The following is a 14,455-nucleotide window of genomic DNA, read 5'->3' as shown; positions in this document are numbered from 1 at the left end:
GGGCCCCTCTGACATGTGCCTGTAACAGAAGGAGCAGGAGGGTCACAAGGAGCTGGTTAAGTCCCTTATCTAGGGGACTGACCTTTGAGAACTGTCTCCTTGGCGACCCCCAGCCAAGGCACGGCAATCACGTGGTACCTGCTGTCTAGAGCTGCATCACTACAGCCAGATGATTCTTTTCACTCTGAAGAAGCCCACTGCCTCTGCCCTGCCCCAGGGAGATAAGATAAGAGTAGTAAGGCTACAGGGGAAAACAACCTCGAGAAGGAATCTTGTGCCAGCTCAGGCCCTTGGCTAAATAAATGACTTCTCTGGGTCTTGTGTTTATTATCTATAAAATAAGTGGTTTGATATCAGAGTTATTAAAGGATTCAACCACTTCTAATAATTTGTGATTCTTTGATGCAAATGCAGAAAGAAGAGGTTGAAAGTAAAATCTAAATGACCATATATACCTGCTGCAATCTCCTAAGGTTAGAGGGAAAAAATGAACAACCTCTTCCTATTTTAATGTATCTCATCCTTTTTTTGTTCTTTAAAAAGCGGTTTCAGTCTTCCTGGTTTTGTGCAGTTATATGATTCATGTTCATTGTGCCTGCTACCTGCCTTTTGTAATGATGGTAGTTAGTAAGATGTAATGTCTTACACTGAGCTTTTCATCTTCCCTGCACTGTGAAAGCGTATGCCTCTTAATTCTCACAGCATCCTGGGGTCAGGAGAGTTCTATTATTATTAAGCATTTCGGTGACATTTCACAGTTGCAAAGTGCTGTACAATTCTTGATTGGTTAGATTTTCCAGTCCCCAGATAAAAATTCAATTTACTGATGGTGAAATTATGGCCCAAGAGACCAAACGATGGCAAAATATCCTCTCTCTTTTTAGCCTACTTTTTCCATAGTCTGCAGAGAGTGGGTTCTGAACCTTCTTGCAGGTGTTTCCCTCATATGCCCCTGCTATGAATTTATCATAAGCATGCCTGGTGGAAGAGAGCAGCCTGCGATACCTGTCACTAGGAAGCCCTTACCTTGTGCTCCTACTCTGCAGCTCTGTGGGCTGAACTGTCTCTGTCTCACCTACTCATCTCTGCCATTGTAGCACCAAAAGCAGCTGTGGATGGTACTAAAATGCATGGGTGTGACCAGGTTCCAACTTAACATTATTCACACAGCAGGGCAGAGACCCCTGGTCTGAATTACTGTTCCCTTTCTTCACTCCCAGTTACTTTTCACCCTTCCACATTCTTTCTTTCTCCACCACCATTCTGTGGATACCACTGTGTCAGAAATCAGCAGGAACTTCCTCTTCATCATTAAAGCCATCTTCTCACTTGGCATTTCTCCTGTATCTCTCACTATTGAGCATCTGTCCTTGACCCAGCTCTCTCCTCCCTTGGATTCTGTGGCATCACCCTCTCTGAGTCTTCCCCTGCCTCTCTGACTGTTCCTTCTTGGTCTTCTCTGCCTCTGCAGATCCACAACACAAAACTGTTACATTTTTGTCTCTCTATAAATTAGGAATGTGTTTTGCTCAAAAAGAGGTATAATATTAAACTAAGAATAGCTTAAACAAATGGGAATTAATATTGCTTGCATGAAAAGATCTGAGGTAAACAGTCGTAGTTCGTTCATCAGCCCTGACAATGTTCAGCCATTATTTCTGTAATTCTTTTGGTATTTTCTTTTACCATGGCCAAATGACTGCCATGGCCAAAGCTGTCAACCTCTAGGCTCAAGGCAGGAAGAAAAGGTAAGGGATGTTAACCAGCTATGTCTGTCACCTTTTAGCAGGGAAGTGATAGTTTTCCTAGAAACCCTCCTCACTGGACTTAGGTTTACATTTTAATATCCAACACTAGTTACAGAGGAGGTTCTGAAAACAAGTATTTTACTTGGCACATTCCCATTTCAAACAGTTAGGGTTCTGTCAAGGAGGAAGAAGAGGAAGACAAATTTGAATAAGTAACCCATGAGTCTGCCACAGCCTCCTCTGCACCTTGCCTCATTCCTTTCTGTTTCTAGTGCCCAGCAGCTACTTTCTGCTCCCCAGCTACTTTCTCTGGTGAAGTGGTCTCTGAAAGAGAAGGAACAATGGAGCACAGGATTCCCAGAAGTAGAGCAGGTGAGCAGGAGGCTGTGAATGGCCCCTCTCCCTTCCCTTGGGGCTCAAGCTCAGATAGGCTCTCTGGGACTCAAACTGGTGGCTCCCCAAACATCCAGTTGCTGAAGCAGTAACAGCTTGTGGTGGGCTTTTTCTAGCGTTGCTTAAACAAACAAACAAACAAAAAACTATTGTAGATAGATTACTATGGTAGATTGCCTCCTTGGGGGAAGAAAAAAATCAAAAGTTGGGAGTTATGCAATAGAATGATCACTGGGGTATAGGGAGATTGCAGCACCATGTGGACACCGCACAATTACTTCCAACACCAGTCAGCAGTGTTATTCTCCCTTCTTGAGTTTCTCCCAGATCCTCTCTCTCATCCCTACACCCCACCTTCTGTTTGCTTTTTGCCAATCTTATTCCTTCCCCTTCTTTATCATCCCCTCATAACAGAGACTGAGCCCAAATCTGGCGGGAGAAGCCCTCTGTAGTGCACCAAGTACTCCCCTCAGAAGAGCAGTCTCTTCCCGTGTTGCACAGGGGAGAGGTTAAAAGGGCAGGTTGTGGGAGTCACCTATGTTAAGAGTGGGGCCTTGAAAGCCTACCCAGAAAGAAGGGCTGGAAGCACCTTAGGAGCCACTGCTCTCCAGCCTGCCAGTTAGTAAGGTCCACAGCAAGGAGGCAGCGCAGCCAGGGCCATGGGGGTTTATGTGAAGATGACAGTGCAGGCTGAATGAGTTTTAAGAACTTGGTTTACTTGATGTTGTGTATGTTTATGTTAGTTAAAATGATTGCACTGATTTTTTGCTATTTTTATGAAATCTGAATAATAGTGGTATAAAATAAGACCAAAAATTCTTCCTTGAGTGAAATTCATGCTATAATGTCATAAAGCACTATTACTGAAATTATCCAACCTAACTTAAAGGTAAACAATGCCACCAGCCTATCTCAACTGGGATCTCCTGCAATCTTGAGTTAAAAACTTCAGACAGTAGTTTCTTTGTCTCCACCACTATCACCACTAGATGGCACTGGTGACCAAAATCTCATATTGGATGCTGGCCTTTGAGGGTGACAGAAGGAGCAAGAACTTTGTGAGAACACTGCTAACTACAGGCTTCTTGAACTAGGGCCCAGGGCTGGGAGAAAGGCATTCTACATGCACACTTCTCCTCTTTGGAAGCACAGAGAATCTGCCATACAGGAGGCATTAGGAGCAATCCTTAAAGTCCAAATAATTTACTAAATAGAAAAATAAATGTTAGCTCAAGGAGTCAGAGTCCTTTAGTTTACACATCGGTGAAACTAGGAGGTTGATGGTAAAGAGAGAGAGGAAAAAACTAATCAGGATGAGTATTTTATGGAGTTCCCTCCGTGGCTCAGTTAACAAACCCAACTAGGATCCATGAGGATGTAGGTTTGATCCCTGGCCTTGCTCAGTGGGTTAAGGATCCGGCATTGCCATGAGCTGTGGTGTAGGTCACAGATGTGGCTCAGATCTGGTGTGGCTGTGGCATAGGCCAGCAGCTGTAGCTCCAATTTGACTTCTAGCCTGGGAACTTCCATATGCCATGGGTGCAGCCCTAAAAAAAAAAAAAAAAAAAAATGCATATTTTACTTTTTAGATAAAGAAAATGAAAAACCTGTTTCATTAAAATAAACAGCTCTTGTCTGTTTCATAATATATAGCTGTACAGCAGAAACTGACAGAACATTATAAATCAACAATGATGGAAAAAATAAAAATCTTATATATAAAAAACATGGCTTAAAATTACCTTCAAGCCTGCTTACTTCTCACTTCTAGTTGCGGAAGATGCTATATCCTAAAACCGTAACAATTATACTAATTGACTATTCCCTCTCCTTGCCAAGCTCACACCTCCTCCCATCTCCAGTGTTTTGTAGACTCAGTCTTAAGAGATTATTCTTGAATCTGGATTCATAACGTTTAACTGATACTCAAGGTCACTCAGTAGCAGAATTGGGAAATAAATTCAGGCTGTCTGTCCTGCTGCATTCTTAGCTTCCTTACACATTGGGTTCCTGGAACTGACTGACCTAAAGTAAACTTGATATAAGCATCATACAGTGTCACATTTCAAGGGTCCAATAAGCACAAAGTTTGGACAGAGCTGCTAAGATATTGCTCTCCTGCCTGTATAAACATGTCAAGAAATCAGAAAAGTAATCAGATAACTTATTCTTCTGTACTTTCCAGGGATTTTATTAGCTGGAGAAAATCCGCCAGGCATGGGCATGGATGTGACTTAGAATTTAAGGCACGCTCTGATACTAAGCTATCCCTTTGTTCTTTTCATACCAGTTTGGATGATGTACTGTTCATATGAAATATTTGTTTATATCCCGTTGGGCTTCTTTTCTTTCTAAGACCTTTCAGAACTATTAGGTTCATTGCATTAAGTGTTCTAGAAGTATCTACTTTTCACTTTTAAGATGTTCTCATTGGAGTTCCTGTCGTGGCTCAGGGGGAATGAATCTGACTAGCATCTATGAGATCGCAGTTTCAATCCCTAGCCTCACTCATTGGGTTAAGGATGTGGTGTTGCCATGAGCTGTGGTGTAGGTCGCAGACGTGGCTCGGATCTCTCGTTTCTGTGGCTGTGGCATAGGCTGGTAGCTACAGCTCCAATTTGACCTCTAGCCTCAGAACCTCCATGTTATGTTGCGGGTGTGGCCCTAAAAAGATGACAAAAGACAAAAAAAAAAGTTCTCATTGATCCAATAATTTGTTTCAGAATATAATTTATGAGCATGGGTCTGAATGTAGAGCAATGATTGCTTTTCTGCAACATCATCGAAACTTTTCCTAGGCTCTCATCTCGCACCATGTTCCTTTCTCCAGCTAGTTCTCCAGTGAAGCATTGCCATGAAGAACAGACACTGGCTCTGCCTTACTAGGTGGGGCAAAAAAAGAGATCAAACTGGTGGATCTTCTCTGCAGACCTCCTTCCTCTCTATTAGTTTTTTTGTTTTTATTTTTTATTTCAGTACAGTTCACATATAACATTGTATTAGTTTTGTCTATAACATAATAATTTTATATATGTAGGTATTGTGAAATGACAAGTTTAGTTAACATCCATCTCGAGTCACTGTTTTGTGTTTTGTTTTTTTTCTTGCGATGAAAACTTTTTTTTTTTCTTAGCTTTTTAGGGCAGCACCCAGCATATGGAAGTTCCCAGGCTAGGGGTCGAATCAGAGCTGCACCTGCAGGTAACATGGAATCCGAACTGTGTTTGCCACCTACACCACAGCTCATGGTGACACCAGATCCTTAGCCCACTGGGCAAGGCCAGGGATCGAAACTGCGTCCTCATGGATACTAGTAGTGTTTGTTACCACTGAACCATGAAGGGGACTCCTGAAAACTTTAAGATTTACTCTCAGCAACATTGAGATAGATAAAACAGTATTGTTAACTATAGTCACCTTGCTGTACTTTATATCCTCCAGGGCTTATTTATTTTATAGTTGCAAGTTGGTACCTTTTGACCACCTACACCCATTTATCCCACCCATGACCCCCTCCTCTGGTAACTTCCAATCTGTTCTCTGTATCTAGGTGTTCACTTTTCTTTTCGATTCTACATATAAATGAGATGGCTCATATAAATGAGCATTTGTCTTTCTCTGACTTACGTCACTTAGCATCATGCTTTCAGGGTCCATATGGGTTGTGACAAATGGCAGAATTTCCTTTTTATGACTGAATAATATTCTTGTGTGTGTGTATGTACCATATTCATTCATCCATCCATCTGTGGACACTTAGGTTGTTTCTACATCTTGACCCTTGTAAACAGTGCTGCAGTGAACATAGTGGTCCAGATATCTTCTCAAGATAGTAATTTTTTTCCCTTTGGATAAATACTCGGGTAGAATTTTGGAATCATAGGGTAGTTCTATTTTTAATTTTTCAGGAATCTCCATACTGTGTGCCATAGTGACAACACTAAGTTACATTCCACTAGTGAGTGCACCAGTGTTCCATTTTCTCCACATCCTCACCAACACTTTTTATTTGATAATAGCCACTCTAACAGGTATGAAGTGATATCTCATTGTGATTTTGATTTGCATTTCCCTGATGATTAGTGATGTTGTGCATCTTTTACTGTACCTGTTGGCCATTTATATGACTTTTTTGGAAAAATGCCTATTCAGTTCCTCTGTCCATTTTTTAATCAGGCTTTTTTCTGTTGAGTTGTATGAGTTCTTTATATATTTTGGGTGTTACCCTCTTATTCAGATACATGATTTATAAATATTTTCTCCTATTCTCTAGGTTGTATTTTCATTATGCTGGTGGTTTCCTTTGCTGTGCAGAATATTTTTCACTTCATGAAATCTAACATTCAAGTCTTTACTCGGTTTTGAGTTGATTTTTGTATATGGTATAAGATAATGGTCCAGTTTCACTCCTTGGCATGTGGCTGTCCAAGTTCCACATTATTTATCGAAGAGACTGTTCTTTTCCCCATTGTTTATTTTTGGATCCTTTGTTATAAATTAATTGAACACATATGTATGGGTTTACTTCTGGGTCACTGTTCTGTTCTATTGATCTATGTGTCTGGTTTTATGCCAGTATCATATTGTTTTGGTTATTGTACCTTTGTAATCCAGTTTGAAATCAGGGAGTATGATGCCTCCACTTTGTTCTTCTTTCTCAAGATTGTTTGATTATTGGGGGTCTTTTGTGGTTCCTTGCAGATTTTATGATTGTTCTATTTCTGTGAATAATGTCTTTGGATAATGTCATTGGAAGTTTGATAGGGATGCATTGAATCTATAGGTTGATTTGGGTGGTATGGTCATAATGTTAATGTTTTCAGACCGTACGTATGGAATATCTTTCCATTTATTTGTGTTTTCTTCAGTTTCTTTCATCAGTATTGTATAGTTTTTAGTATAAGGGTTTTTCACCTCCTTGGTTAAACTTATTCCTAGGTATTTTATTCTTTTTGATGCAATTTTAGGTGGGATTATTTTTTTAATTTTTCTTTCTGAGAGTTGGTTATTCTTATATAGAAAAACAAGGGTTTTTTTAATTGAAGTATAGTTGATTTACAATGTTATGTTTCTGGGGTACAGCAAAGTGATTCAGTTATATATTTTATATATATATTCTTTTTCATATTCTTTTTCCATCATGGTTTGTTATGGGATATTGAATATAGTTCCCCATGCTATACAGTAGGACCTTGCTGTTTATCTGTTTTATACGTAGTAGTTTGCATCTGCTAATCTCAAACTCATTTATCCCTACCCCACTATTTTTCCCCTTTGATAACCATAAGTATGTCTGTAAGTCTGTTTCTGTTTATATGTAACTTCACTTGTATCCTATTTTAGATTCCTCATATAGATAGCATATGATATTTGTCTTTCTCTTTCTGACTTACTTCACTTAGTATGATATTCTGTAGGTCCATCCGTGTTCCTGCAAGTGGTATTATTTCATTCTTTTTATGGCTGAGTAGTATTCCATTGCATATATATGTCACATCTTCTTTACCCATTCATATGTCAGTGGACATTTAGGTTGCTTCCTTGTCTTGGCTATTGTCAGTACTGCTGATATGTACATTGGTGTGCATGTATCTCTTCAAATTAAGGGTTTTCTTCCAATATATACCCAAGAGTTGGGTTGCTTGATTATATGGCAACTCTGTGGTTAGTTTTTTAAGAAACCTCCATACTGTTAACCATAATGGCTGCACCAGTTTACATCCCCAAGAAAAACGAAAGGTTCTCTTTCCTTCACACCCCCCTTTCCAACACTTTGTTATTTGTAGACTTTTTAGTGATGGCCATTCTGACTGTTGTGAGGTGGCATCTCACTGTACTTTTGATTTGAATTTCTCTAATAATTAGAAACATTGAGTATCTTTTCATATGCCTACTGCCCATTCATATAACTTTTTTGGAGAACTATCAGTTTAGGTCTACCGCCCACTTTTTGATTGGGTTTTTTGTTTTTTGTTATATCGTTGTATGAGCTGTTTGCATATTTTGGCATTAACCCCTGGTCAGTTGCATCATGGAAAAGCAACAGATTTTTGTATATTGATTTTGTATCCTACAACTGAATTCATTTATTAGTTCTAAAAGTTTTTTGGTGAAGTCTGTTTAGGATTTTCTGTATGTAAAATCATGTCATCTGCAAATAGTGATAGTTTTACTTCTTTTCTGATTTTGATACCTTGTATTTATTTTTATTGCCTAATTTTTCTGCTTAAGACTTTCAATACTGTGCTGAATAGAGCTGACAAGAATGGTCATCCCTGTTTTCCTGGTCTTAGGAGAAAAGCTTTCAGCTTTTAACCCTTAAATATGTTGTTGCTATGGGCTTGTTGTTTATGGCCTTTATTATGTTGAGTTACGTTTCCTCTATGCATAGAGAGTTTTTATCATGAATGGATGTTGAATTTTGTGAAATGCTTTTTCTGCATCTATTGAGATGGTCACATGATTTTTATACTTAATTTTTTTTTTAGTGTTGTGTCGTATCAATTGTTTTGCAGATATTGAACCATCCTTGCATCCCTGGAATAACTTTCATGGTATATGATCCTTTTAATGTATTGTTGAATTCAGTTTCCTATTTTTTGAAAATTTTTTGTATCTGTGTTCATCAAGGGTATTGGCCTATAATTTTCTTTTCTTGGACTGTCCTTGTCTGGTTATATCAGGGTAATGCTGGCCTCATAAAATGAGCTTGGGGTATTTCTTTTTTTTTATCTTTTATTTATATATATTTTTTTCTACTCTACAGCATGGTGACCCAGTTACACTTACATGTATACATTCTTTTTTCTCACATTACATGTTCCATCATAAGTGACTAGACAGAGTTCCCAGTGCTACACAGCAGGATCCCATTGCTAATTCATCCCAAAGGCAACATTCTGCATCTTTTTACGAGCTTGGGATATTTCCTCTTCTGTGTTTTGGAACCATTTGAGAAGGTTTGATAATATTTATTCTTTTTTTTTTTTTTTGACCTCACCTGAGGCAAGTGGAAGTTCCCAGGCCAGGGACCAAACCCAAACCATAACATGACAACAATGAATCCTTAACTGCTAGGCCAGAGGGGAACTTCCAGTATTACTTCTTTAAATGTTTGATAGAATTCAACAGGGAAACCTTCTGTTCCTGTAGTTTTGTTTGTTGGGAAGTTTTGATTACTGATTCAATCCCCTTACTAGTAAATAGACTGTTCAAATTTTCTATTTCTTCATTATTCAGTCGTACATAACAAGTTGTATGTTCCTAGAAATTCATCCATTTCTTCTGGGTTGTCCACTCTGTTAGTGTATAATGTTCATCATATTTGCATACTTTGTTTTTCTGTGGTATCGGTTATAACCACAGTCTCTTCTTTCATTTATGATTTTATTTCAGTTCTCTTTTTTCCCTGCTGAGTCCTGCTAAAGATTTGTTTGTTTATCTTTAAAAAAAAGAAAAAAAAACAGCTTTTAGTTTCATTGATTCTATTATCTTTTAACTTCTATTTCAGTTACCTCTAATATTTGTTTTTTCCTTCCCTGTACAAATTTTAATTTTGGCCTTAGTTCTTTTTTTTTCTCTGGTTCTTTGAGGGGTAAAAATAGGTTGTTTATTTGAAAGCTTTATTATTTCCTGATATAGGCATTTATCACTATAAACTCCCCTCTAGAATTACTTTTGTAGCATCCCATAAGTTTTGGCATGTTGTACTTCCATTTTTTTTTTTTATCTCAAGATGGCTTTTCATTTCTCTTTTGATTTCTTCATTGACCCATTGGTTGTTCAGGAGCATGTTCTTTAATCTCCACATACATGTGGATTTTCCTATTTCCTTCTTGTAATTAATTTAGTCTCATATAGTTTTGGTCAGAAAAGATGTTTGATGTTATTTTAGTCTCCATAACTTTATTCTTATTTTGTGGCCTACCATAGGATGTATCCTGGAGAATATTCCATGTTCACTTCAGAAGAGTATAGTCTGCTGATTTTTGGACTTAAATGTGTGTTAAGTCCATACAGTCTAACATGTCATTGAAGTCCTTTGTTTCATTGTATTGCTGTCTGTTTCTCCCTTGAGGCCTGTTAATATTTTCTTTATATATTTAGGTGCACCAGTGTTGGATACATATTTATAAATATTAAATCTTCATGCTGGATCGACCCTTTATCATTATATAATGCCTTTCTTTGTTTCTTGTTAGAGTCTTGTCTTAAAATCTGTTTTGTCTTGTATAAATATAAACATCCCAGCTTTCTTTGGTTTTCATTTTCATGGAATATTTTCCCATTACTTCACTTTTAGTCTATGTGTTGACTGAAAGTGAAGTAATGGGAGTGAAGTGAGCCTCTTGTAGGCAACACAGTTTGGCTTTTTTTTTTTTTGCCATGCCTGTGGAATGCTGAAGTTCCTGTGCCAGGGATTGAATCTGCACCACTACAGTGATCTGAGTGCTAGCAGTGACATCATTGGATCCTTAACTGCAGCCACGCGGGAACTCTTAGTTCATTTGTATTTAAAGTAGTTATTTATAGGTATGGACTTAGTGCCATTTTGTTCATTGATTTTTGGCTATTTTGTAATTACTTTGTTCCTTCCTTCTCTTGCTTTCTTCCTTTTTGATTTGATGATTTTATATGATGGTATGCTTAGATTCTCTTTATCTTTTCAGTATTTGCTATAGGTTTCTGCTTTGTGGTCACCATGAGGCTTATATTTATAACAGTCTATTTTAAGCTGATAACATCTTGTTTGAATGCATTTTAAACCTTTACATTTTTACTCTCCCAGCACACATTTTAGATGTCATAATTTACATCTTTTTTATCTGACATGTCTATTAACAAATTATTGTTATTTTTACTACTAAAATGTAGTATATTTTGTCACTTTTACCATAGTTATTTTACTACTTTATCTTTTATTTGTGTGTTTATCTATTGTAGATTTTTGGTTTGTAGTTACCCTGAAGTTTTGATATATAAATATATATATACACATATATATATATACACATACATATACATACACAAGATTGTTTTAAGCTGTTGGTCTCTTAACTGCAAGTGCATCTCCAGTGTCCTGCATTTGTACCTTCCTCTTCCGTGATTTCTGATTTGGGTAGCATATCTGCATGCAGATGATTTCTCACCTTTACTCTATGTATGCCTTTACTGGTGATCCTTGTCATTTGTAATATTTTTCTTTCCGGTGTTCTTTTCTTTTCCACCTAGAGAAGTTCCTTTAGTATTTGTTGTAAAGGTGTTTTAGTGGTGCTGAATTCTCTTAGCTTTTGCTTGTCTGTGTAAAGCTTTTGATTTCTACTTCAAATCTGAATGAGAGCCTTGCTAGGTAGAGTAATCTTGGTTGAAGATTTTCTCCTTTCATCACTTTTAAGTATGTCATGCCGCTCCTTTCTGGCTTGCAGAGTTTCTGCTGAAAAATCTGCCCATAACTTTATTTGGGTTCCCTTGTATGTTATTTGTTTCCTTTCCCTAGCTGCTTTCAGTATTTTCACTTTGTCTTTAATTTTGGTCAGTTTGATTAAAATGTGTCTCAGGGTGTTCCTCCTTAGGTTTATTTTATATGGTACTTGCTGTGCTTCCTGGATTTGAGTGAGTGATTCCTTTCCCATGTTAGTGAAGTTTTTGCTGTTATCTCTTCAAATATTTTTTCAGGCCCTTTCTCTCTCTCTCTTCTTCTGGCATCCCTATAATACAGATGTTGGTGCATTTAACGTTGTTCCAGAGTTCTCTTAGACTGTCTTCATTTCTTTTCAATCTTTTTTCTCTTTGCTGCTCCACATCAGTGATTCCCACTGGTCTGTCCTCCACCTCACTTGCTCATTCTTCTGCCTCCTGTATCCTGCTGTATTCTGGTTGCTTCTAGTGTTTTTTTTTTTTATTTCTCTTACTGTATTTTGCATCTCTGCCTGCTTAATCCTTAAATCTTGTATTTCTTTGCTCAGTGTCTCTTGTAATTTATCAGTCTTTGCCTCCAGCTTATTTCCAATGTCTTGAATCATCTTCACTATCATCAGTCTAGAGTCTTTTTCATGGAGGTTGATAATCTCCAGATCACTTAGCTGTTTTCCTGGCTTTTTTTCTTGTTCCCTTATGTGAGTCATAATTCTCTGTCTTTTCATCTTGTATAGATTTTTGGTGTGGTCTCCTTTTTTGCAGACAATAGAGCTATAGCCCCTCTTGCTTCTGATATCCACCTCCCCTTGTGGCCAAAGTTAGTATGGGGCCTTGCTGTAGGCTTCCTGATGGGAGGGACTGGTGCATTCACTGATAGGTGGAGCTGGTTCTTATCCCCCAGGTGGGTGGGGCTTTTTCTGTGAGTGATATTAGAGGCAGCAGTGTGCCTGGGTGGTGGTGGTGGGGGGGTCTTTAGGTAGCCTGTTTACTGATGGGTGGGGCTGTGATCCCACCTGGATTATTGTTTGGCCTGGGCTTCTTAGCACTGATGGGTGGGGCCGGATTTTTCCCAAATGGCCACCTCTAAAGGAACACATGCTGAAGATTATTCCAGAGACCTTTGCTGCCAATGTCCTACCCCCACAATGAGCCACAGTCACCCCCCCAACCCCCATTTTACCAGGAGATGCTCCAAGAACTGCAGTTAGGCCCAACCCAGTTTCCTATGGGGTCTCTGCTTTGCCCTGGGACCCAGTGCACATGAAAGCCTGTGGTGCCTTTCAAGAATGGGGTCTCTGTTTCCCCCAGTCCCTGGAGCCCCTGTGCACAAGCCCCACTGGCCTTCAATGCCAAATGCTCCAGGGGCTCCTTCTCCCAATGACAGATCTCCAGGTGTGGGGACCTAATGTGAGGCTCAGAACTCTCACTTCCGTAGGAGAGTCTCTGTGATACAGTTACTTTCCAGCCTGTGGGCTGCCCACCCATTGGGTATGGGGTTGCTTATATCCTGTAATCGACCCTCCTACCGTCTTGATGTGGTTCTGGAATAGGATATCTTTTTTGATAGTTTGCAGTCTATTTGGTTGAGGGTTGTTCAGTAGTTGGTTGTAATTTTGTTGCTTTTGTGAGAGGAGGTGAGCTCTAGTCCTTCTATTCTGCCGTCTTAATACCATCTCACTACTTTGTCTTTGAAACTTCATGCTAAGTGATTAATTTACCCCCATGGCAACATTAGATTATTCTGAATATAACTATACATTTACTTATGTTTGTGGGATTTATACTGCCATATTGTTTGCTGTTACTAATTAGCACTTTTTTGTTTCAGCTTGACGTTTCTTTAACATTTGTTGTAAGGGTGGTCAAGTGGTGAACTCCTTCAGCTTTTCTGTATCTGGAACTTTATTTCTCCTTAAATTCTGAAACTTTATTTCTCCTCAAATTCTGATTTACCAGGTAGAGTATTCCTGGTTTGCATTTTTTTTTCTTTTCACACTTTGAATATATTGTGCCACTTTCTTCTGGCTTGCTAAGTTTCTGCCTAAAAATCTGCTGATAGTCTTATGGGGGTTTCCTTGTACATAACAGGTAGTTTTTCTCTTGCTGCTTTTAAGATTTTCTTCTTTAACTTATGACAATTTAATTACAACGTGTCTTTGGATGCTTCTTTTTTTGAACTCCCTGGGATTCCTGGATCTATTTCCAGATAGTCTCTTTTCTTTCCCAAGTTAGAGAAATTTTCAGCCATTATTTCTTCAAGTAAACTTCCCCCCCTTGCTCTCTCTCTTCTTCTGACACCCCTGTAAGTGTGATCACAAGGTCTGCTTGATCATTAAGTCCCTTAAGTCTCTTAAGCTGTATCAGTCTTTCTCATTCTTTATTCTTTTTACTTATCTGATTGGATGAATTCCAGTTCCCTATCTTCTAATTCACTGATCCTTTCTTTCACTTCATCTTGTCTGCTGTTGAACCCCTTCACTGAATTTTTCAGTTCAGTTATTGTCTGTCTGTCTGTCTTTTGGACTGCTCCTGCAGCATATGGAAGTTCCCAGGCTAAGAGTCAAATTGGAACTGTAGCCACAGCAATGCCATATCTGAGCCACATATGTGACCTATATGCCACAGCTCATGGCGACACCAGATCCTTAAACCACCGAGTGAGGCCAGGGATCGAATCCACATCCTCATGGATACTGGTTGGGTTTGTTACCATGATGGAAATTCTCAGTTATTGTATTTTTCACATCCGTGATTTCTGTTTATCACTTTCTTATATTTTCTGTCATTTTGTTGAAATTCTCACTTTGTTCATACATTGTTCCCTTGACCTCAGTGAGCATCTTTATGACATTGTTTGAGCTCTTCATCAGGTAAAAGTCATTTACCTTTATTTCATT

At 38.6% G+C, this 14,455-nt stretch overlaps 1 protein-coding gene across 5 annotated transcripts in view; it reads left to right on the top strand.

The window, feature by feature from the left end:
* The window catches only part of TPGS2 (tubulin polyglutamylase complex subunit 2), a 64,810-nt gene that overhangs the window by 22,857 nt on the left and 27,498 nt on the right, over positions 1 to 14,455 (top strand). For 2 of the 5 annotated variants that reach the window (XM_021096295.1, XM_021096292.1), the window contains exon 3: positions 2,021 to 2,120. The exons of the other annotated variants lie outside the window; for them this stretch is intronic. In XM_021096295.1, the coding sequence (XP_020951954.1) occupies positions 2,021 to 2,120 (100 nt within the window). The remainder of the gene's footprint in view (positions 1 to 2,020; positions 2,121 to 14,455) is intronic. 5 annotated transcript variants of the gene reach the window in all.

Source organism: Sus scrofa, chromosome 6 (assembly GCF_000003025.6).
Source record: "Sus scrofa isolate TJ Tabasco breed Duroc chromosome 6, Sscrofa11.1, whole genome shotgun sequence".
NCBI classification, from domain to species: domain Eukaryota; kingdom Metazoa; phylum Chordata; class Mammalia; order Artiodactyla; family Suidae; genus Sus; species Sus scrofa.
The sequence above is the reverse complement of the archived record's forward strand: the minus strand, read 5'-3'. Positions and strand labels throughout refer to the sequence as shown.